The 26,843-nt window shown below is 38.9% G+C and overlaps 1 protein-coding gene and 3 long non-coding RNA genes across 6 annotated transcripts in view; all 4 read left to right on the plus strand.

Moving 5' to 3' along the window:
- LOC124276600 overlaps window positions 1-7,146 on the plus strand; it is a 41,310-nt gene extending 34,164 nt beyond the window's left edge. The window contains exons 2-3 of the long non-coding RNA XR_006898584.1: window positions 5,931-6,419; window positions 7,092-7,146. This is a non-coding gene — a long non-coding RNA (uncharacterized LOC124276600). The remainder of the gene's footprint in view (window positions 1-5,930; window positions 6,420-7,091) is intronic.
- Window positions 7,147-10,495: 3,349 nt separating this feature from the next.
- Window positions 10,496-12,597, plus strand: LOC124276599. Its single transcript, XR_006898583.1, has 2 exons — window positions 10,496-11,608; window positions 11,665-12,597. It is a non-coding gene; the product is annotated as an uncharacterized LOC124276599 (long non-coding RNA).
- A 505-nt stretch (window positions 12,598-13,102) lies between these two features.
- On the plus strand, window positions 13,103-15,112 carry LOC124276598. Of its 3 annotated transcripts, none has more exons than XR_006898580.1 (5): window positions 13,103-13,261; window positions 13,373-13,484; window positions 13,597-13,624; window positions 13,763-14,221; window positions 14,283-15,112. It is a non-coding gene; the product is annotated as an uncharacterized LOC124276598 (long non-coding RNA). The 3 variants fall into 3 exon arrangements; XR_006898581.1 differs by having other exon boundaries at window positions 13,103-13,205; XR_006898582.1 differs by lacking the exons at window positions 13,103-13,261; window positions 13,597-13,624 and having other exon boundaries at window positions 13,310-13,400; window positions 13,791-14,221.
- A 2,447-nt stretch (window positions 15,113-17,559) lies between these two features.
- Window positions 17,560-21,493, plus strand: LOC124276597 (zinc finger protein 420-like). The gene is made up of 6 exons (XM_046712243.1): window positions 17,560-17,723; window positions 18,949-19,159; window positions 19,203-19,374; window positions 19,543-19,676; window positions 20,004-21,194; window positions 21,361-21,493. Coding segments are annotated over exons 2-5 (1,449 nt in total). The 5' UTR covers window positions 17,560-17,723; window positions 18,949-19,158; the 3' UTR covers window positions 21,146-21,194; window positions 21,361-21,493.
- Window positions 21,494-26,843: the final 5,350 nt, after the last annotated feature.

The following is a 26,843-nucleotide window of genomic DNA, read 5'->3' on the forward strand; positions in this document are numbered from 1 at the left end:
TAACAATGGCCAATCGACATCGACCCAATGCTACGCTAAACGACCTTGGGGACACGGAGGGGTTTGATCAGCCTGGTGAGGAAGACACCTTATGCATCCTGCACTTGAAAGACAACGTGTATAGGCGGGTGTCGTTATCAGATTTTAAAGAGCCTGAATGGTTGATCAACTGAACCCTCACCTCACCTTATATCTCCTTGAAACAAAATAATACTATCTCCGAGATTAGGAACAACGGCATGATTATAGGATCGTTCGTTCCGGAATCTAGTGTACAAGTCATACCAATACCAGACCACTCGGGCAACATGTTAGCTTCCAGTGGGAAGGTGAAGACAGAGATCAAATTACTTGAAGATATGGTGATAGGTTGGGAAGACAGGTGTAATAACCAACGTTGTCGTATTACTAAGGTATCGGGAAACGAACCTTTAGCAAGCCTTGATGGGGTTCGTCTCCTTAATGGAAGTAGAGCTAAGACCCCGCTTTTTTTATGTGCAAGTTAATCTAAGTATTATCAGTTTTAAGTACATTAATCGAAGGTTAAATGAAACCCAATTAAAATATCTTTTGTAATATATATTATAGGATGGGGCTATACCCAGTCGTAGAGGAAGTCGTGAAGACCCTGGAAACCGTAGACGGGTTCCGCTTGAGGCAGTTATGTGATGTAAAACACCAACTAGAACAAGACCGTGACACTCGGAAAGCACTATATAAGAAGTACCGTAGAGCTTTCAATGCCGTGGATGGGACTGATACTGCCCTTATGGCAACCAGCATGGGACTAGGGGCGGCAGGTGTTGGGTTGTTAGCTACCATCGTGGCTGCACCTATAGTGTTAGGTATTGAAATAACAGCTGGGGTGACAGGGGTGTTAGGGTTGGTGCTTAAGTTTGCATCCCGCAGACTGCATCGTAAGGCGTTGAAACACGAAGAGATCAGGGTTCTGGCTGAAGCAAAGCTGAACACAGTAATTGAGCGTATTTCCACGGCACTCACTGACAGTAAGATCTCAGAGGAGGAGTTTCGTTCAATCCTCTCTGAACTCACGAAATATAACAAAATGAAACAAGAGATTCGATCCAAGTCTCGTAAGTCTGTTATCAGCGAGGACGAGAAAAAAAAGTAAATAGAACAGGGGGTACAAAAAGCCCGGCAAGCCTTTATTACGAACACCAAAGAGATCACAGGCGATTCACATTAAACTGTTTCATCGAGGTCAACGTGACATAGCAGCACGTGGAGCTATTATAGAGGCAGCCCAGCTTTGGATGATGCAATCCCAGGATAGACCCGTTAAACCGAGATACGTCCCCGGTAGCTCAGTTGGTTGAGTGGTGCGGCTGTGAGGTATACATGTGGGGTTCGTATCCCGCTGGTGTCTCAACTTTTTATAGGTCGGGAAATCAACGGGGGCTCAAAAGTAGTAGATACAATGGTAGCAAGATCTAAGGGCCTGACAAAAGCTTTATTTGTGAAATAAGGCTTTGCAGAGGCTTTTGTTGGACTTGGTCCAGGACTATCATTGAATATACTACTGCATTACACTAGACACGTCAGTACGTGAGTACCATTTGTTGTTTTACCTTTTTGCATTTTAATACTTTTTTTGTTCACACAAAAACGGGAAACCAAAAACATCGAAACTACATTAAGAAATGGGTTAATGTAGAAATTTTGGGCTAATGGAAATTGGCCTCGAATTTGCAGCACTCAAGCCTCTTTCACACGGGGTTATAGCTAAAATGGCACCACAGCAGAACGGCACCAAAATCGTTTGGCGAAAACGCCTACTGATTTCTGAGCTAAAACGGCACCATATACAAAACACAGTATGATGTTTTAGTTCGTTTAATTATAACATTAGAATCAACATATAAAAAACACAGTATGATAGGACACGTGGTCGTCTTCTTCTTCTAGGGTAGGGGGTTGTTCGACAGCTGGTAAGGTAGTGTCCGCTTCCAAACTTACATGAAAGTTCACTGTGTCCATCATGTTGTCAAATGAATTCCTGCGACAGCGAACACATACGAAAGGGAAATCCTCTTCATTTCGACAAATCTCATGGTACCGTGATACAGAAAGGCCGGTACCACAAACACGATGAGTCCATAAATCACACTCGTCACAAGATACGGCATGTTGATTCTTCCTGACAGTCTTATCTCATACAACACAGTGGTGAGACATTGTGATGAATGATATGTAATGTGTACATTCTTGCGTTTTAAATACAGTTTCATTTTGACACTGAGTTTGGGCGATTTGAGTTGAGTAAATGTACTTAAAACATCAAAGGTTGTGATGTTTTCACGTTAAATTTACAGGCTTTTCCAATCACTCTCGGCACAGTAGATGTTTTGACTATCGAAGCCGATTATCAGTCAGACTCATTCATTATCTAAACATACTGGAATCCGATTATCAGCTAACACAAACTTTCCAATCACTGTCGGCAGAGTAGACTCATTCCAAAATTCTGTATTCAGATTATCTAATGACAAATAAGATGTTCCCAATAATTAACAGAAATTTTGTAAAGTAATGCTAACTCACCCTCGTGCCGTCACTACACAGGCGTATGTCTCCCTCGTTCCTTAGTGCGATCCACATTCTCCTTACAGTTTTCCCTACATCACCGATTAATATAAAAGCGCGTCATTCATGCATGCACCATGAAATCTACGTCTGACGCCTGACGTCAACAACCCTTTTCAGTTTGAGGCATGTCGGCTCATTCCACGCCACACGTTAATTTGTAGATTACGGAATGGGACGAGTGTGCCAAATGGCATCGGATCCATTCGGCAATTGTCCGTAGAATAAAATCACGTGACACCAAGTCTACCCGTAGCATACGTAATTGTCCGTGACCTATTTGACTCTTTCCGTTCATTTCCGTGACGTCACAGGAATGACTTGATAAATTTGCACATTGTGCAACAGTGTGGACGTAGCTCAGTCGGTTAGCTGTCGAGCTACCAATCCGAAGGTCGCGGGTTCGCGTTCGAACAAACTGGTTGCTTGACGTGACCTACGGCCGGGATCGCCCTCACGAGAAGTTGTGGTGCTGTATTCTAAAGGTGCTCCATTGAAACAAGTGAACTGATGAAAATTAGCACTTATCTGCATTCGGCATCCAATCCTGTTATCCTCCGGTACAAAGTATGGTACGACTTGGCCATCCATTTTGTAAGTCGTCTTGAATTTCACCAGCAGCTTATCTACGCCCACATCCTATGAATTTGCGGTAGATGATAGCAATGTTGAATATGTCCCACTGTCCCACGAAATGAAACAAAAAAAACATCCAGGGTGGTCTCAGCAGCGATGAGGTGCAAAGCGACAAACGAATGTACGTGACGAATGATATAAACCAATGTCCCGTGAATGCACTTCGCCAGCTCCTTGACAAAAGTGACCCAAATGCCGGATCACTTTTTTCGCACTGTAACAAAGATGCACTTTGTTCCCCAGACGCACACAACATTTGGTATACAGCAACCCCAGTCAGAAAATACCAGTTCACTCATTTCATGTTTGACATATGTCGCAATGCCCAATGTAGTCAGTCATACACTGCTCATTGCCTTCGGGCCACAGCAATTCAAGCCATGAGTGACGCTGGCTTTGAACTTCGTCACATAATGTTTATGAGTGGCCATAGGAATGAAAGTTCCGTGCGTAGTTATAGTCGCCCACCGCGACGACTACTCAAAACTAAGAATTAGCGAGGCGCTTTCCGCCATTATAACGCCTCTGACAAGAGCATGCGCCGCGTTGGAACATCAGTTCATGGCATCGCAATCCAGTCACAGCCCCTTTCCACTTGCGCAAATACTGCTGCCACTAACAATCTCAGTTCCACTAACTTCATGTCATCGGGCTTCTTTTCCAATTCTCACTTTTCAAACTGTGTCTTTCAGTTCGCTGGTAATATTTCAAATGTTTGAACTTGAAACTTTGCCGTTACCGGAACGCGTCACGTTGTGTTGTTCCGCTCTGATTTGCCACCCGATGTTAGCTTGGTTGATTGACAGCTGCTTGGGGGTGCTCTATGCTGATTGGCTAATGGTTTGGTAGGCGTGTCATTTTATGTAAATGAGTCACCTGAGTCATGTCACGCCATTACCGAATTCTTACACCGAAAATGTCAATCGGTGGTAACAAAGATATCTGTTTCGATGAATTTGATTGTGTTTAAATAAAATATTGTTGAAAGCCTGTAGTATTTGTTGTTGAATTTAATTATAAGGATACACTGTGTATTTCTTTCGTTGCATTGAGGTATGAAACTAAAAACCAATGTGCAAACGTTAGTAAGAATCCGCCACAGTTTGCACATTGGTTTTTAGTTTCATACCTCAATGCAACGAAAGAAATACACAGTCAATCCTTAATTGTTCGCATCTCAGGTCAGTTTATATTATTTTTCACGAGTATTTTGAGGAGTGGTACAAATGCATTACACCGGACACCTACCTACCATATTGGATGAGGTCCCCGTACCTAACTCCCTCAGGTCGAAATGCATTACAATGCATTACACTGGACCCTAACGCTATAAATATAATAATACGTGTACCAGCGATTCAACAGTGTCATGTGCGGTCACATGGCACCTCGCTGTTGTCACAGAACTAAATGGCCATGAATGAGATCATCGTAAACATAATGCATCTGAAACAGAATGAGAGAATGATAGAGAATTTCATAGAACAACGTCCTTCCATATCCATTAAGAAGCATAAATATATATTGTGTATTTTTTGTATTTATTTCCTGATGATGACGATATGACCCTGACATTTTGTTACAAAGACAACCATACATGTCGTTGAAAAACATATGTTTAAAACTTGTCTCCCCACGAAAGGTTTTGTTGCTGGATCTAAAGGCGCCCCAGTTGTTTAATGATAGTGTGTGTTTCTTCTTTGTACTATCTGTCATCTGAATTATATATGTATATATATGACGAGTGGCATTTAAAAGTTGTGCATAGATGTCTAAGATATTTTTATGGATTAAACTTCTCTTTTAATTCCTTTGAATGGTCCCGAAACGTCGTGAGGGAAATAAAAAAGAAGTTTAATAAATAAAAATATCTTGGAGATTTAGCGTTATCTCCCTTCCATCGATTTGCTATCGCGAAACATCGGTAATTTCCGTACATCATACGTGATTCAATGTTATTCAAGAATTACTACCACGAAGTACCAAATGAGTTGCCATTCACAGCGGGGTACATTGAAATGTAACTCTCTTGTAAGCGGGGTACATTGAAAATAATAGAAGAGCGCTCAGCCAATCAGAAAATGACATTTATGTGTCAGGTAGGATATATATATATATGTTTATTTATTTATTTATTTATCTTACCTCACACACAAATGTCATTAATGTTGTACATGCAATATCATGTAAATATATTGATGAATTGCAGATCTAATTATGTCACATGTAGAATTACTTCAATGCAGTGTTTTGTAAACTGGGTGTGCTTATGGACATATTGGGGATAATGGAATAATTATCGAATATATTCATTGCTTTTAACCACTTTACACAATGGTGTATATCACCTGTACACTGCTTTGCAGGGCATCTATTTGCTTTTTGTTTGGACGGGATGGTGAACTCTACATAGACCCAAAACATGTAACAACATTAAAAGTATGGTAAAAGTATTAACTGAATATAATTCATTGTGAGGCAACAAAGGTGATAATGATACATCCACCACTGGCATTTTCCACACAGCATACCGAAAAATTACTCCACAAAGTTGTTTATAATGTGATGTGTGTGGGAAGACATTTTTACAGTATCGGGTTTGTTATCATGCTACGTCTCATACCATCATATTGTGTATGGTCCCTACCCTACTTGTTATAAGAGTGTGACAATGTTCCTTATGTTTTCAGTAAACACCATAACATCAACAGGTTAATAGTGGAAGTTGAAAGCAATCTTCAGAATCTTTTCCCGGTCACTGAAACAAGTTAAATCTGTTAAAAGAGTTTGCGGAAACAGAAGATCTCAAGAAGGAATGTTCCATTGGCACCTAGGAAACAGGTGATCTCAAGGAAGAACCCATGATGGAACCCTGGAAACTGGTGATATCATGACAGAACCTATTTTTGGAACCCAGGAAATAGGTGGTTTTGAAACTCATGAAAAACATAGTGGACCAACAAAGCAGCTTCATACATGTAGTGAGTGCATGAAAACATTTTCGAAATCAGGTGACTTGAAGAAACAGATGCTCTGTCAAAGTGGAATCAAGACTTATCAGTGTGCTGAATGTCGGAAAAAATTCTCACAATCAGGTCATCTGCAGAACCACATGAGGATTCACAGTGGAATCAAGCCTTATCAGTGCATTGTATGTGAGAAAACATTTATGCAATCAGGTTGCTTGCAGATTCACATGAGGATTCACACAGGAATCAAGCCTTATCAATGTCTTGAATGTGGGAAAACATTTGCACGATCAGGTAATCTGCAGAGACACATGAGGATACACACAGGATTCAAGCCATATGAATGTCTTGAATGTGGGAAAACATTTGCACGATCAGGTAACCTGCAGATACACATGAGGATACACACTGGAATCAAGCCTTATGAATGTCTTGAATGTGGCAAAACATTTACAGAATCAGGTCATCTGCAGAGACACATGAGGATTCACAGTGGAATCAAGCCTTATGAATGTCTTGAATGTGGGAAAACATTTACAGAATCAGGTCATCTGCAGAGACACATGAGGATTCACACAGGAATCAAGCCTTATGAATGTGTTGAATGTGGAAAAACATTTTCAGAATCAGGTCATCTGCAGTCACACATGAGGATTCACACAGGAATCAAGCCTTATGAATGTCTTGAATGTGGGAAAACATTTGCACAATCAGGTACTCTGCAGAGACACATGAGGATACACACAGGAATCAAGCCTTATGAATGTGTTGAATGTGGGAAAACATTTGCACGATCAGGTAACCTGCAGATACACATGAGGATACACACAGGAATCAAGCCTTATCAATGTGTTGTATGTGGTAAAACATTTACAAAATCAGGTCATCTGCAGAGACACATTAGGATTCACACGGGAATCAAGCCTTATGGTGTTGAATGTGGGGAAAACATTTACAGCCTCTGCAGGGATGAAATCAAGCCTTATGAATGTGTTCAATGTGGGAAAACATTTACAGAATCAGGTCATCTGCAGAGACACATGAGGGACTCACAAGGAATCAAGCCTCACAATCAGGAAGTCACATGAGATTCACTCATCATCAAGTGCATAGTGTGTGAGAAAACATTTATCCAATCAACTTACTTGCAGATACACATGAGGATTCACACAGGAATCAAGCCTTATGAATGTGTGGAATGTGGAAAAACATTTTCAGAATCAGGTCATCTACAGGGACACATGAGGATACACTCAGAAATCAAGCCTTATGAATGTGTTGAATGTGGGAAAAATTTGCACAATCAAGTCATCTGCAAACACACATGAAAATTCACAGTGGAATCAAGCCTCATCAGTGCATTGTGTGTGAGAAAACATTTTCACAATCAAGTAACCTGCAGGAACACATGAGGATTCACACAGGAATCAAGCCTTTTGAATGTGTTGAATGTGGGAAAACATTTACACGATCAGGTCATCTGCAGTCACACATGAGGACTCACTCAAGAATCAAGCCTTATGAATGTGTTGAATGTGGGAAAAAATTTGCACAATCAGGTCATCTGCGGACACACATGAAAATTCACAGTGGAATCAAGCCTTATGAATGTGGGGAAACATTTACACAATCAAATTGTCTGCAGAGACACACACAAAATTGAACAGGAATCAAGCCATATGAATGTGTTGAATCTAGGGGAAATTTACTCTATCAGGTTAGAAACACATGAGGATTCATCAACTGACAGAAGTTGAAATCTGTTATATCAGGAACTGGTTACACACAACTGGCTTATAGGAAGTCGGATCAAGACAAAGCATTATGGCATGAACTATCATCATCTAGCTGGAGGCTCTACCTGGTGGGTAGGGAGGATAGGCGTGGGTCACGGCTCTGATAAAAAGTGAGTAATGAAGTTATAAAAAATGGATTGCTCGCTGCCAAATATACGTAATTCTGTGTCATCACTTTATACAGACGATGGGGTGTGATTTGGCGGTATACAGGTCACGAATCGACTGTTTCAGCTCAACATACATCGCCTTCTATGTCAATGATACACCCAGTGAAACAAGCGAAGATACTGAGAAAGAAATTCACGACGTGCTCGAGAATGTCATGGATTTAAAAGACCCTACTGAGTTCAACAAAGTAAAACGGCCCAGTAAACAATGAGTCAGACATATTTTCTCAAATCTGGAAATGTATGGTGTGGAACATTGAAGGCTTAAAACGCCATGAAACTAACATCCCATTCAAGAATACTATTAACCAATATGATGTTGTGTCTCTCGTGGAAACATGGGCCAGTGAACGAGATGTATTCTTATTTCCGGGGTATATACAATTCCACCAGACAACGCACAAGAAAAATAGCACTATCAGGAATTCTGGTGGCATATTTTGTAGTAAAGGAATCCTTATCTCAGTGTGTTTCACAATATATAACACAGTCCCAAAATATGTTGTGGCTTCATTTCAAATCCAGTTATGATGATACTCACCTGTTTCTTTGTAGGATATATTTTTCTCTGAGGAGGTCGAGTGAACACTCTGATGAAGCGGTTTTGGATATACTTGAAGCTGACATTATACATATAAAATCTAAACGCCTAACTGTGATGTGATAGTTCAAGGCGATTTTAACGGAAGAGCTGGATATGGTTCTCAGCTTGATTACATCATAGACGATGACGTCACATATTTACCAATAGAGGATGACATAAAGTATGGACAAGACAGTCCTCCTCAAAGACGATCACAAGACTGTGAATGAGGTTGATGAACGAGGTTACAGCCTACTTGACTGTTGTAAATCAACAGGGCTTAGAATATGTAATGGGAGACTGTTCGATGATAAACTTGTTGGAAAAGAAACATGTTTTGCTAACGATGGACAAAGTGTTGTAGATTATGTTTTGTGTTTTTAAAAGTGCTTTACGATGATGATTTGATAACAAGACCTAAATATTTCTGGGCAGAGGAAAAAGCGAGAACAGTATGTTGATTCATGGAATTCCATACCACCGGATTATACAGAAAACTTTAATTCACTGGTTTCCAACAGACAAGCAAGTTCCGCCAGTGATTGCATTTTTAAACTTATTCAGTGTTGCGCTACATGCTTTAAAAACACTTCAATTTAAAATGTTATCGTGCAAAGGGGGATAACTGGTTCGATACGGAATGCAAGACGGCCAGACAGGTTGGCTCGCGCCGTCTACTTTGTGCGTTTCATGCAACAAATGACCTTGTCGCTAGATTGATCTATATTGAGGCAAGACACCGCTATAAACAACTTTTTACAAATTATCACAGGCATTTATCACATTCACTAATAATCTTGAACAAGCACTTTTGATAACAGTAAACTGTTTTGGTGAAATCAACACCGTCTAGAGGTGTAAACAGCATTAGTGCCACAGACTGGACTGTTGATTTTAAGAATTTATTCAGTGGAACAATATATCAGTTAATGAAGCTGACTTTTATCAATCAATACATCATTTTGTGAACTCCATCGATAATGAAGTAATGAATGAATCTGTTAATATTGAACGTGACCTTGACAGAGATATATCTTGTAAAGAAATCCTAGATGTTTCCAGTATGCATTAAGGTAAGGCACCTGGATTTACAGGAATACCAATTGAGGTTTTTTCTTAAAATGCTCACCTGTTTAGCCAAGTATATTTTCCTTGCTTTTAAGAAGCGCAGTAACTTCCTCCAGTGTCGTGACAATGTATAAATGTGTACCTACTATGACGCTACCTCTGTTTTGCGATGTGAATTGATGATGGTGTAATTGTATACTGGGTCTGTGGCATGTTTACGGAATAAACATTCATTCACTCATTCGTTCACTATAAGGAATTATCAGACTGCAATCACGATGGAGAAATAAGGCTGATGACAAATGTTGGTCGATTAAGGGCGACCAGTAGAGCACAGCCGTGTCAGTGAGTGGACAGACGATTTGTAATTGGCTGCACAGAACCATCTGCATGTCCACGTGTGATCCCACGATTGGCGGACCGTCATATTAGACATATTTAATTAGTGTCAGGAGAGGCAATACTGGACCAGCCGTCGTTAAGGTTTATACCCGGACTGTCGACAACAACATAAAATCCGTTCAAATTACTTGTCGACAGTCCGGGGAAAGGGAGATGATGTTCTACATGAGTGACTTCACGCCCTGTGTTCTCGAAATTAACAAACCAATTAAAACAGAGTGATATATATAGAAGACAATATATTTATTTAGTGAGGTGAGGTGATGATGACAAATGTTAATCTGGTCGACTAGGAAGAGGCGTCTTAGTGAGTGGACAGACGATTTGTAATTGGCTCTACAGAACCACCTGCATGCCCGATGTCCACATGTGATCCCACGATCGGCGGGGCGTCATATTACTGCAAGACATATTTATTGTCAAGTCCAGCACTGGACCAGTCGTCGTTGTTTTCGGAAGAATCAAATTTAAATTATAATTAAGACTTCCTTGACAGAATGGGACGTGGAGGGAATGGGTGTTTTCATGCTGTCAAGTGATTAACATATGTAATTTGGCTACAGTACAGTTTGCTGTGCAATATTGTGTATGAAGAGTTAATGGAATTGAGGTTGACGTACAGATAACTTGGTAATATGTTTTCTTCTTCAAATTATTTTGTCATTGAATGGTTTGAAACGTGACTTTGTGATAGAAATAGTGGCGTGACTCCAGAATGTTCATCCTTCCAGAAGTAGTCAAATATATGTGTCCATTCATAATGGTTTTCAATCATGGCAGTAAAAATCCGCGTTACTTCCTATCACTGTATACCTCACATACGTGAAGAAATAGTGTGATGTGTTTTCGTTGTGATGTCAACAGGAACAGACTGGCCGGCCCGTTATATGTCTGTTATACATGTCAAGGTCAAGGTCACTATAACCGAGCTTGAAGCAACAGTGTATGATTTCTTATCAACGTTTTTAAATTCAGAGAGTTATAGGAATCTTTGTATCTGTTAGGTAAAACATTCAATAAATATACTGTTTATTCATACTTTTCACTCTCAAAGAAAAGAGACATGATAATCCAAAATGTAGAATGACACACTGACCAAAACCCACGATCCCCTACACACGTCCGCGGTCAATTTCTGTAATATGTGGGGCAAAATGTTTCGGGGAATAGTCTTACTCCTCCATTAGATGAAGAATATACTTACTCCTTCATCAAGTGGTGAATATACTCACTGCTATATCAGGTGGTGAATATACTTACTTCTTCATCAGGCAAAGAATGTACTTCCTCATTCGTCATGTGAAGGATATCATTATACCTTCATCGGGTAAAGAATATAATTACTCCATCGGGTAAAGAACATACATAGTCCTTCATCAGGTGAAGAATATGCATACCCCTTGATCAGGTGAAGAATATGCATACTCCCTCCTCAGGTGAAAAATATCCATATTCCTTCATCAGGTAAAGAATATACTGACTCTTCCATAAGGTGTAGAATTACACACTCCTTCATCCGGTTAAGATTATACTTACTCCTTCATCAGGTGTAGAGTATGTATACTCCTTCATCGGGTAAAGAATATGCTTACTCCATCAAGTGTAGAATGTAAGAACACCTTCAGCCATTGAAGAGTATCCTTACTCCTTCAGATGAAAAGTTTACTTATTAATTCATTAGGTGAAGAGTACACAAACTGCTTGAGCAGGTGAAGAATATATATAATTACACCTTTATTGGCTGATGAATATAATTTCTCCTTCATGAGGTGAAGAATAGACTTACACATTCACCACCGAAGGAATATACTTCTACCTTTATCAGTTGAAAAATATGTGTAATTACATTTTTGGTTGAGAATATACTTACTCCTTCATCAGGTGGAAAATATATTTACTCCTTAATCAAGTACTCCTTTATCAGGTGTATAATATACTTACTCTTTCACCACACGAAAAATATACTTACTCCTTCATCGTGTGGAGAATATACTTACTCCTTCTTCGGGTTGAGAATATACTTACACATTCAACGGATGATGAATATACTTGAGCCCCTAGACGCTGGGATTATCTAGCCTTTCAAGGCTCATTACAGGAGACATCAGCTCAATCACCTTGTTGATTACATAGGGCCGCTAACTATCCTATCTAGCTATAACTCTACCCTGGATATAATACCATATTTCACCTGGACAAACGGTCAACCAGGGTATACTGTAATTACACCTTCATCGGTTGATGAGGATACTTTCTTCATCACGTGAAGAATATACTCACTCCTTCATCATGTGAAGAATATGTATAATTACAGCTTCATTGGGTGATGAATATAGATACTCCTTCTTTCTTTCAAGAATATTTTACTTCTTTATTAAGTGACATATATACATACTTCGTCATCAGGTGTAGAATATACATACTCCTCCATCAGGTGTAGAATATACATACTCCTCCATCAGGTGTAGAATATACATACTACTTCATCAGGTGTAGAATAAACATACTCCTTCATCAGGTGTAGAATAAACATACTCCTTCATCAGGTTAGAATATACATACTCCTTCATCAGGTGTAGAATATACATACTCCTTCATCAGATGTAGAATAAACATACCCCTTCGTCGAGCGTAGAATATACATACTCCTTCATCAGGTGTAGAATAAACATAGTCGAGCGTACTCCTCCTTCATCAGGTGTAGAATAAACATACTCCTTCATCAGGTGTAGAATATACATACTCCTTCATCAGATGTAGAATATACATACTCCTTCATCAGGTGTAGAATAAACAAATCCCTTCATCAAGTGACGGATTTACTCACTGTTTCAACAGGTGTAGAATCTACATACTCATTCATCAGGTTAGAATATACATACTCCTTCATCAGATGTAGAATAAACATACTCCTTCGTCGAGCGTAGAATCTACATACTCCTTCATCAGGTGTAGAATAAACATACTCCTTCATCAGGTGTAGAATAAACATAATCCTTCATCAGGTGTAGAATATACATACTCCTTCATCAGGTGTAGAATAAACATACTCCTTCACCAGGTTAGAATATACATACTCCTTCATCGGGTATAGAATATACATACTCCTTCGTCAAATATAGAATATACATACTCTTTCATCAGGTGTAGAATAAACATACTCCTTCATCAGGTGTAGAATATACATACTCCTTCATCAGATGTAGAATAAACATACTCCTTCGTTGGGCGTAGAATATACATACTCCTTCATTAGGTGTAGAACAAAACACACTCCTTCATCAGGTGTAGAATATACATACCGCTTCATCAGGTGTAGAATAAACATACTCCTTCATCAGGTTAGAATATACAAACTCCTTCATCAGGTGTAGAATAAACATACTCCTTCATCGGGTTAGAATATGCATACTCCTTCATCAGATGTAGAATAAACATACTCCTTCGTCGGCCGTAGAATATACATACTCCTTCATCTGGTGTAGAATAAACATACTCCTTCATCAGGTTAGAATATACATACTCCTTCATCAGGTGTAGAATATACATACTCCTTCATCAGATGTAGAATAAACATACTCCTTCATCAGGTGTAGAATAAACATACTCCTTCATCAGGTGTAGAATAAACATACTCCTTCATCAGATGTAGAATAAACATACTCCTTCGTCAGGTGTAGAATAAACATACTCCTTCATCAGGTGTAGAATAAACATACTCCTTCATCAGGTGTAGAATATACATACTGATTCATCAGGTACAGTTTATGCGTTCTCCTACTTCATGTGTAGAATATACTTACACCCTGATTAGGTGAAAAGTACATCAAAACTTTCATCAAGAGAAGCGTACACCTACTGCTTCATCGGGTGAAGAATGTATATGATGTATATACTTATGCCTACATCAGGTGAAGAATGTATATGATGTATATACTTATGCCTACATCAGGTGAAGAATGTATATGATGTATATACTTACGCCTACATCAGGTGAAGAATGTATATGATGTATATATCAGGTGAAGAATGTATATGACTATACCTACATCAGGTGAAGAATGTATATGATGTATATACTTACGCCTACATCAGGTGAAGAATGTATATGATGTATATACTTACGCCTACATCAGGTGAAGAATGTATATGATGTATATACTTATGCCTACATCAGGTGAAGAATGTATATGATGTATATACTTACGCCTACATCAGGTGAAGAATGTATATGATGTATATACTTATGCCTACATCAGGTGAAGAATGTATATGATGTATATACTTACGCCTACATCAGGTGAAGAATGTATATGATGTATATACTTATGCCTACATCAGGTGAAGAATGTATATGATGTATATACTTGATGCTTATGCCTACATCAGGTGAAGAATGTATATGATGTATATAATTACGCCTACATCGGTTGAAGAATGTATATGATGTATATACTCACGCCTACATCAGGTGAAGAATGTATATGATGTATATACTTACGCCTACATCAGGTGAAGAATGTATATGATGTATATACTTACGCCTACATCGGTTGAAGAATGTATATGATGTATATACTTATGCCTACATCAGGTGAAGAATGTATATGATGTATATACTTACGCCTACATCAGGTGAAGAATGTATATGATGTATATACTTACGCCTACATCAGGTGAAGAATGTATATGATGTATATACTTACGCCTACATCAGGTGAAGAATGTATATGATGTATATACCTACGCCTACATCAGGTGAAGAATGTATATGATGTATATACTTACGCCTACATCGGGTGAAGAATGTATATGATGTATATACTTACGCCTACATCGAGTGAAGAATGTATATGATGTATATACTTACGCCTACAACGGGTGAAGAATGTATATGATGTATATACTTACGCCTACATCGAGTGAAGAATGTATATGATGTATATACTTTTGCCTACCTCAGGTGAAGAATGTATATGATGTGTATACTTACGCCTACATCAGGTGAAGAATGTATATGATGTATATACTCATGCCTACATCAGGTGAAGAATATGTATAATTACACTTTCATTGGGAGATGAATATACTTACTCCGTTATCAGCTGAAGTATATGTTTACTTCTTTAACAAGTGACGAAAATACTTACTCCTTCGTCAGGCGAAGTATATACATACTACCTCATCCGGTGAAGAGTGTACTTACTCCTTCACCAGGTACAGAGTATGCTACTCCTTCATCAGGTAAAGAATATATACTGCTTCATCAATAAGAAAATACTCTGAAATGTCGTGTTCCGTAGATGTACCCCTTAATGTGTATCACTTGGAAATGCTATACAAAGGCTCAATGAGAGATAGCTGTGTGTATAAATAGATGCAGTTCAACAGTCTACATCTAAACAAATACCTTGGAAGGAAACGCATTCTGAAGTTACAACTTCTCCTTAACTCATTGTTCTCTTTAAGGTGACACATGTTTCTGCCGGGCTTCAAACATCAGTTGTCATATACGTTGAATGTGACACCTGATGTCATCACTGATTTTCCGTGATTCATTCACATAATTTTCACAGCTATCTTTCCTTGAAATCAAACGTAACTTCTTTTGCACTGTGTTCTGTGGCTTATGATTATTGTTTTAGATTTCTTGAGCTAGAGATTGTGTTAACGTTGTATATTTTCAAATTTCAAATTTTGTATAAATTCATTACACGGTCTTATAATTATTACATTATTATCATTTGCAGAAATCCTAGCTCCTTAATTAATACCCCTATTAAAGCTAAAATGGATGGAATTTGTGTTAAAAGAGACAAAACAGTGTCATAAATCTAATTATTATACATCCAGCGACCCGTTCATTTCTGATAACTAGAGGGCGGTTTCGTAATAAAATCCGTCTCTATTTTAGCTATAACAGTGATTCACTCATTATTGTCAGATTTAGTCAAGTTCAAGAAGGGATATTATTAACCTTTGATCCACAGTAACTTTGACCTCATTACGCGTCGCCTACGTAACTAAATTTGCGACTATATACTAGTAACCACCGGTAAACGCCCACAACTCGTCAAGCACAGTACAGTTATCCCCTAAAGATAAATACCTTGAAACAAAAAATACCAATATACAGACACGTGATCAAAAGAGGTTAAATTCATAACAATGATAACAAATGAAATATACATGTTAATCGTAAATTCATCGTTTTCAACAGCTCAGCAGTTAAAATTCTGCCCAAATCAAAATGTTATTCATAGGTATCCTTAGCAACAGAAGTATGGTGTTCACAATGAAAACCTCATTAATCAAACTCATTAAATTAAGTAGGTCACCTATCAAACAATTGCTCACACACATACACCATCCGCTCTACTACAACACACATACATGTCGTTGAACCATATGTTTAAAACTTGTCTCACCCGGAAAGGTTCTGTCACTGGATATCAAGGTGCTCCAGGTGTTTAATGATAGGGTATGTTACTCCCTATGATATCTGTTATCTAAATGCTATTTACATGGAAATGAACCATTTTTTAATATGCAAAATAATTATGTCTTTAAAGATGATCAAAGATGAATATAATAATGCTCTAGTAAAGGCATATTTTAATTATTTCAATGCAGTGGGGGGTTCGAAGATGGAGCATTCGAAGGTAGAGCATTCAGTAACCTCTAACTCTTGGAGTTGTGTCTCATTTGTTGGTAATCGTCGGGTATTTATATGCTACCGTTCACTATCTCCACTATCAACCATGCTCGTTGTTCTGTTCGAATGCGCTTCTCTGACCCAGTCTCCTCCTGACAACGACGTTGTACCAGCCGTATATTTACTATAAATAAGAAGGAAGAAAACAACTATAGACACAAACACGGGCGGTTATACATCACGAGAATATCGCCAAGTGTAACATTCCGTGACGGAAAGCATCATTTTTACTGTTTCCTCCGACGGAGGTCAGTACAAAGGCGAAATGTAAACAGAGATAAGCACTTTTTATACAATAGACCATTTCTAACAGTAACTACAATACGCAATCACGCTGCCAGAGTTGTATTCTACAACTGATAAATTAACAGCACAATTATAGTTAAAACAGTGGTAAAAACAGGATTTTACGAGCGCTTCGTTCAGAAGTATGCCTCCGGCATACCGGGTTACACGTTATTCAATCTTATCTTCTGATCCGCAGAGATGCCACCATCTATTTCTGATTAAATGATCTTTTTTTTCTTCAACCATTCTCCGAAGAATCCTCGGTCTCCGTTATTTTCTATTGTGACCTGACCCTAGATACGAAACCTTCACAACGCCTAGTTATGACGTCACAACATGGCGGCGCCATGAGCTCTCGCAATCCTAGGATCACGTCAAATTTTATGTTGCAGTGCACTGGCACGGAACAACACCATATGCACAGTGTAACTGATACCGCGGGAATTAGGATACAGCCAAAATGCGTCGTAATAGTAAACATATTTATATACGGTAAGTATTATAGGTTACCCTGTACATTACATAAATTAGGTCTATATGTATACATGGAAAGGCATTCGTTTTGAATATGCAATATTATTATATAATCAAATTGGACAAAGATACATCTGATTTAGTTCATATGAATAAACTCGTATTCCAGCCAAGGCCTACATCGAGCACACCTTGGTATAGTGCAAAGTTGTCTAGCACTTGCTGGACTACATCTGATTATGTTCACATGAAGAGGTACATGTATTTGAATGGTGTCCTCCCATTATGCAAACAGACAGTTCGCAGACACCTTAAAACAACAACATTTACGGTTCAATGAACAGATTATCTACTACCTGTTAACTACACATTATAATGGAATAGTCCAAATAAAAACACAAGAAAGAAAAGTTGATTTTCATAAACATTTGGGTTTAACCTTCTCGTCTAACGGGAGTTGGCTGCATCATACTGGAAAAATTGTCGAAATGTTTTCGACTGAGGTACTCAGCATCATATTTTATTTTATCAGCAGTTACGATGTAGAATAATATACCCTTAGCTATAAGAAACTGCAACTCTGTTGCATCATTTGAATTCTTATATCTATGTGAAAGAAAAATGTGTTTATTGATAGGGTGTTTATTGATAGGGTGTGTCACTCCTGCTATCTGTAATCTAAATGATATGAATATATGGAAAGGCATTAATTTTGTACATGCAATAGTATTATGTAAATATATTGATGAAAGGCAGATCTAATTATGCTCACATGAAGAATTATTTCAATGCCGTGTTTTTAAACTGGTTGTGCACATGAAAATATTGAGGCTAAATGGATTAATGATCGAATATACTCATTGCTTTTAACCAAATTGTACCCAGTGGTGTATATTACCCATACGTCGCTTTGCAGGACATCTAATTGTTTTTGGTTTTGATTGGGATGATGTACTCGCCATAGCCCTTAAATATGTAACATAAGTAAAAGTATGGTAAAAGTATCAACTGAATATAATCCATTGTGAGGCAACAGAGAGGATAATTATACATCCCACCACTGCCATTTTCAAAACCGGTTTTTGAAAATCACTCCGCAAAGTTGTTTATAGTGTGTTGTATGTGTGGGAAGACATTTATGCAGTATCAGGTTTGTTACAATGCTACGTGTCATACCATCATATTGTGTATGGTCTCTGCCCTACTTGTTATAAGAGTGTGACAATGTTCCTTATGTTTTCAGTAAACACCATAACATCCACCGTTAATGAAGGAAGTTGAACGCAAGCCACAGAAATCCTTTCTCTGTCTTTGAAACAAATGAAATCTGTTAACGGGGTTTGCTGGACAACTTGGAAACAGGTGCTGTTAAGAAAGAACCCATTAATGGAACACTGGAATCATGCTGTCCCATGAAAGAATACATGAATGCAACCCTTCAAACAATTGAAACAGTTTAAAGACCCGTTACTGGAACCCTGGTTCTGCTGACACACATGGAGATTCACAATGGAATCAAACCTCACCAGTGCCTAGTGTGTGAGAAAACATTTACAGCCTCAAGTAACCTGCAGAAACACATGAGGGTTCACAGTGGAATCAAGTCTCATGAATGTGTTGTATGTGGTAAAACATTTACAAAATCAGGTAACCTGCAGGAACACATGAGGATGCATTCAGGAATCAAGCCTTATAAATGTGTTGAATGTGGGAAAACATTTACAAGATCAAGTTATCTGCAGAAACACATGAGGACTCACACAGGAATCAAGCCTCATGAATGTGTTGAATGTGGGAAAAAATTTGCATATTCAAGTCATCTGCAGATACACATGAGGATTCACACAGGAATCAAGCCTTTTGAATGTGTTGAATGTGGGAAAGAATTTGCACAATCAAGTCATCTGCAGGGACACATGAGGATTCACACAGGAATCAAGCCTTATGAATGTGTTGAATGTGGGAAAACATTTACACAATCATGTAGTCTGCGGAGACACATGAACATTCACAGTGAAATCAAACCTCACCAGTGCCTGGTGTGTGAGAAAACATTTACAGCCTCAAGTGACCTGCAGAAACACATGAGGGTTCACAGTGGAATCAAACCTTATCAGTGTATGGTGTGTGAGAAAACATTTTCATTTTCAGGGAGCCGTAAGAAACACATGAGGATTCACAGTGGAATCAAACCTTATCGGTGCATTGTGTGTGAGAAAACGTTTAGAGAATCAGGTTCCTTGCAGAGACACATGAGGATGCACACGGGAACCAGGCCTGTTGAATGTGGGAAAGAATTTCCACAACCGAGTGACATGCAGTCACACATGAGGATTCACACGGGAATCAGGCCTTATGAATGTGTTGAATGTAACAAAACATATACACGATCAAATGGTCTGCAGAGACACATGAGGATTCACACGGGAATCAAGCCTTATGAAAGTGTTGAATGTGGGAAAGAATTTCCACAACCGAGTGACATGCAGTCACACATGAGGATTCACACGGGAATCAGGCCTTATGAATGTGTTGTATGCGGGAAAGAATTTCCACAACCGAGTCACCTGCAGAAACACATGAGGATTCACACCGGAGTAAAACCTTACAAATGTGCTGAATGTGGGAAAGCATTTACACAATCAAGTCATCTGCAGTCCCACATGATGATTCACAGTGGAATCAAGCCTCATGAATGTGTTGAATGTGGAAAAACATTTACAAAATCAGGTTATCTGAAGTGCCACGTTAGGAGGCATTCAGGAATCAAGGCTTATGAATGTGTGGAATGTGGAAAAACATTTTCAGAATCAGGTCATCTGCAGAGACACATGAGGACTCACACAGGAATCAAGCCTCATGAATGTGTTGAATGTGGGAAAAAATTTGCACAATCAGGTCATCTGCAGGGACACATGAGGATTCACACAGGAATCAAGCCATATGAATGTGTTGTATGTGGGAAAGAATTTCCACAATCGAGTAAGCTGCAGATACACATGAGGATTCACACAGGAGTAAAACCTTATGAATGTGCTGAATGTGGGAAAGCATTTGCACAATCAGGTCATCTGCAGACACACATGAGGATTCACACAGGAATCAAGCCTTATGAATGTGTTGTATGTGGGAAAGAATTTCCACGATCGTGTGACCTGCAGATACACATGAGGATTCACACAGGAGTAAAACCTTACGAATGTGCTGAATGTGGAAAGACATTTACACAATCAGGTAGCCTGCAGAATCACATGATGATTCACAGTGAGATCAAGCCTCATCAGTGCATTGTATGTGGTAAAACATTTACACAATCAGGTAATCTGCGGAAACACATGCAGATTCACAATGGAATCAAGCCTTATGAATGTGTTGAATGTGGGAAGACATTTACAATATCAGGTGACCTTCAAAGACACAGTGGAATCAAACCTCATTAGTGTATGATATGTGAGAAAATATTTCTCCTTTCAGGTAGCCTTAAAAAACATGAATGTTCACACCGGAGTAAAACCTGACGATTGTGCTGAATGTGGGAAAGCATTTACACAATCAAGTCATCTGCAGTCACACATGAGGATTCACAATGGAATCAAGCCTCATGAATGTGTTGAATGTGGGAAAGAATTTCCACAATCGAGTGACCTTCAGAAACACATGAGGATTCACACCAGAGTGAAAGCTTACGAATGTGCTGAATGTGGGAAAGCATTTACACAATCAGGTCATCTCCAGAAACACATGATGATTCACACTGGAATCAAGCGTTATGAATGTGTTTGAATGTGGGAAAAACATTTCAGGTTGCCTCCAGCAACACATGAGGATTCACGGTGGAATCAAAACTTATCAGTGTATTGTGTGTGAGAAAATATTTACACTCTATAGTAACCTGCATAAACACATGAGCATTCACACAGGAATAAAGCCTTTTCAATGTGTTGAATGTGGGAAGACTTTTGCACGATCAAATGATCAACAGAAACACATGAACATTCACACACGAATCAAGTCATATGAATGTGTTGAATCTGGGGAAAATTTACACAAGCAGGTGACCTTTAGAAACACACGAGGATTCACAAACTGACAAAAACTCAGTTAAATGTTTTTTGATGGGCAAAATCTGTCTTGTCAGGAGCTGCTACACACAGCGTTCATGTAGAAAGTTGGATCAAGACAAAGCGTTGTGGCTAACAGCTCTCTTCGTTTCACAGTATGTAATTATCAGATTGCAATCACGACACAGAAATAATGCTGATGACAAATGTTAATCTGGTCGACTAGGAAGAGGCGTCTTAGTGAGTGGACAGACGATTTGTAACTGGCTACACAGAACCACCTGCATGCCCGATGTCCATGTGTAATCCCACAATTGGCGGGGCGTCATATTACTGCAAGACATTTTTACTGTCAAGCCCAGCACTGGACCAGTCGTCGTCGTTTTCGGATGAATGGGACTTCCTTGACAGAGTGGGACGTGGAGGGAATGGGTGTTTTCGTGCTGTCAACGTCAGACAGAACGATGGATTTCTGGGTGGCCTCAGTAATCTGTCAAGTGAAAAACATATGTAATTTGGCTACAGTACAGTTTGCTGTGCAATATTGTTTATGAAGAGTTAATGGAATTGAGGTTGACGTGCAGATAACTTGGTAATATGTTTTCTTCTTCAAATTATTTTGTCATTGAATGGTTTGAAACGTGACTTTGTGATAGAAATAGTGGAGTGATTCCAGAATGTTCATCCTTCCAGAATGAGTTAAATATCCGTGTCCATTCATAATGGTTTTCAGTCGTGGGAGTAAAAATACTTCCTATCAATGTATACCTGACCTACGTGAACACATAATGTAAAGGGTTTTCGGTGTGATATCAGCAGGAGTAGACTGTCCGGTCAGATGCATGTCTGTTATAGATGTCTGTTAAGGTCACTATAGCCAAGTCTAAAGCAACAAGAGTTATACAACTCTTTGTAATTAGTAGGTTATACAGTCAATAAATGTATTTTTGTTGATACTTTTCACTCTCAAAGAAACGAGACATAACCCAGCTACTCGTTGAGTTCTTCCACTGTAACTCCGCTTACTTGCCTTTGCTGTAGATCGGACAATATATGTACTTATTAAATCCCTCCGGAAGAACCAGACTATTCCAACACAAATGTTGATATGAAAACTCTATACGTTTGACGCTGTGATACTGCAAACATTTGCGCATACGAAAATATTATAAATATACCACTGAAAGGTATCTTTGCGACACTTTGCGGATGTGTCGCACAAATGGTAGTAACTCACACTTCTACTCAGGACACACACCACCTGACATAATGTCGACATCGGATGCCTATTTGCATAACAATCCAAAATGTAGAATGACACGTTAACCAAAACCCACGATCCCCTACACAAGTCCTCTATCTACACAATTTCTGTAATATGTGGAACAAGACGTTTTGGGGAATAGTCTTACTCTTCCATTAGATGAAAAACATACTTACTCCTTCATCAGGTGGTGAATATACTCACTGCTATATCAGGTGGTGAATATACTTACTCCTTCATCAGGTAGTGAATATACTCACTGCTATATCAGGTGGTGAATATACTTACTCCTTCATCAGGTAGTCAATATACTCACTGCTATATCAGGTGGTGAATATACTCACTGCTATATCAGGTGGTGAATATACTCACTGCTATATCAGGTGGTGAATATACTCACTGCTATATCAGGTGGTGAATATACTCACTGCTATATCAGGTAGTGAATATACTTACTTCTTCATCAAGCAAAGAATATACTTCCTCATTCATCACATGAAGGATATAATTACACCTTCATCGGGTGAAGAATATACATAGTCCCTCATCGGGAGAAGAATATATATACTCCTTCAACAGGTGAAGAATATACATACTCCCTCAATCAGGTAAAGAATACACATACTCCCTCATCAGGTGAAAAATACACATACTCCTCATCAGGTGAAGAATACACATACACCCTCAATCATGTAAAGAATACACATACTCCCTCGTCAGTTAAAGAATACACATACTCCCTCGTCAGTTAAAGAATAAACATACTCCCTCATCAGGTAAAGAATACACATACTCCCTCATCAGGTAAAGAATACACATACTCCTTCATCAGGTGAAGAATATACATACTCCCTCATCAGGTGAAGAATATACATACTCCCTCATCAGGTAAAGAAAACACATACTCCTTCATCAGGTGAAGATTTCACATACTCCCTCATCAGTTAAAGAATACACATACTCCCTCATCAGGTAAAGAAAACACATACTCCCTCATCAGGTGAAGAATACACATACTCCCTCATCGGGTAAAGAATACACATACTCCTTCATCAGGTAAAGATTTCACATACTCCCTCATCAGTTAAAGAATACACATACTCCCTCATCAGGTAAAGAAAACACATACTCCTTCATCAGGTGAAGAATACACATACTCCTCATCAGGTGAAGAAAACACATACTCCTTCATCAGGTAAAGATTTCACATACTCCTCATCAGGTGAAGAATACACATACTCCTTCATCAGTTAAAGAATACACATACTCCTTCATCAGGTAAAGATTTCACATACTCCTCATCAGGTGAAGAATACACATACTCCCTCATCAGGTAAAGAATACACATACTCCCTCATCAGTTAAAGAATACACATACTCCTTCATCAGGTAAAGATTTCACATACTCCTCATCAGGTGAAGAATACACATACTCCCTCATCAGGTAAAGAATACACATACTCTCTCATCGGGTGAAGAATACACATGCTCCCTCATCAGGTAAAGAAAACACATACTCCTCAATCAGGTAAAGAATACACATATTCCCTCGTCTTCAAAAGAATATACATACTCCCTCATCAGGTAAAGAGTACACATACTCCTTCATCAGGTAAAGATTTCACATACTCCTCATCAGGTGAAGAATACACATACTCCCTCATCAGTTAAAGAATACACATGCTCCCTCATCAGGTAAAGAATACATATACTCTCTCATCGGGTGAAGAATACACATGCTCCTTCATCAGGTAAAGAAAACACATACTCCTTCATCAGGTAAAGAATACACATACTCCCTCATCAGGTAAAGAATACACATACTCTCTCATCGGGTGAAGAATACACATGCTCCCTCATCAGGTAAAGAAAACACATACTCCTCAATCAGGTAAAGAATACACATACTCCCTCGTCTTCAAAAGAATACACATACTCCCTCATCAGATAAATATTACTCATACGCCTCAATCAGGTGAAGGATACACATGCTCCCTCATCAGGTAAAGAATACACATAGTGCTTTATCAGGTAAAGAATACACATACTCCCTCATCAGGTAAAGAATACACATACTCCCTCAATCAGGTAAAGAATACACATACTCCCTCATCGGGTGAAGAATACACATACTCCCTCATCAGGTAAAGAATACACACACTCCCTCATCAGGTAAAGAATACACATACTCCTCAATCAGGTAAAGAATACACATACTCCTCAATCAGTTGAAGGATATATATAATTACAGCTTCACCGGGTGATGAATATACTTACTCCTTCTTCAGGTGAAGAGTGTACTTACTCCTTATTTAGGTAATGTATATACCAACATCTTCATCAGTAAAAATAATATTTTGAAACGTGTGCTATACAAAGACTGAGTGAGAGATAGTTATGCATCCCTGCACTATATAAACAGATGCAGTTTGACTGCCTTCATCTGAACATCTATCTTGGAAGGAAATGAATGCTGCAATTATGGCTGGGGGGTGATGGTGATTTTAAGGGGGAGACACCCATTTTGTTCTGGGGAGGTAGGTGGGGTCGACAATTTTGTACACGTTTCTAGACGGGGGCAGTAATTTTGTACATAGATGATATTTAAAAATTATGCTTTAAAAATATTTTCTTATTTATTTATTTAATTTTTATTTATTTTTTTATTTATTTATTTTTTTTTTTTTGGGGGGGGGGCATTCACATTGTACATGCTCTCCAGAAATACCATCATCACACTCAACCCCCACACCACACACACACCCCACACACACCCCGATGAACGGTCCCTAAATTAATAATCCGACATTCCACCGATGCATTGTCGGAATGTAAACATTGCGAACGTTGTCGTGACGCTGTCGCTGTTAAATTGTGAGTCGAACTTAGACATTTTATCTGTTGGAAACATAAAAGTAATGTTTCCACCCGAAACAATTTGAGATGTTAGCCGAGTAAAGTGCAAATGTATGCAGCTGCAAACCAAGAAAAGGGTGCTCCGGACTAGTTTACAGTACGAGGCTGTACGTGGCGATGACAACTGACATGCATCGTGACGTCGCTTACCAAGGGTACTTTTGATAACAAGGGGGCAAACGAAAATCGCGTAGTGACGTCAATACAGTGTGACATCATGCAAAAAGTGTACCTTATCGCCTGATAAAGTACTGTCGGTGCATTTGATCTTTTAGCAAAGCATCTTAGAATGCTGATTAGTGTTGTGTTTTAGTCGATAATAGACTTTTCACAATTTCCTCAAATCTTTCAGGGACAGCGGGATAGCCTAGTGGTTAAAGTGTTCGCTTGGCACGCTGAAGACCCGGGCTCGATTCCACACAGAAGGACAGCGCGATAAGGTACACTTTTTGCATGATGTCACACTGTATTGACGTTTTTGTGCAAGTGGATGGCGATTGTAGCCGAAGCCTTAAATGTCGCCTAACGAGAAACACCTGAATCGTATGTATACGGCGTTTATACCTCCAATCTCTGACTACTGTAGCCATATTTATGACAATTGTACCAAAACTCAAGCAACAATCTTGGAAAACACGTACGATATGTGGAGCTGTTCGCGGCACCAGTCACGATAAAATCTACGCTGAAACATCCTCTGTTTCTCTTCGCGAAAGAAGAAGAATAGCTAAACTAATCACATTTTTCAAAATGTATCATAACAGATTACCCCACTATCTAAACGAACTCGTCCCTCCCTTCGTCTCTCAAGTCAGTAACTATCCCTTACGTAACGCATCGCATTTGCAAACTATTGCCTGCCGTACTGCTCTATATGACAATTCATTTCTACCGGAC

Source organism: Haliotis rubra, unplaced genomic scaffold, assembly GCF_003918875.1.
Source record: "Haliotis rubra isolate DU_JTF1 unplaced genomic scaffold, ASM391887v1 Scf210, whole genome shotgun sequence".
Lineage (NCBI taxonomy): Eukaryota > Metazoa > Mollusca > Gastropoda > Lepetellida > Haliotidae > Haliotis > Haliotis rubra.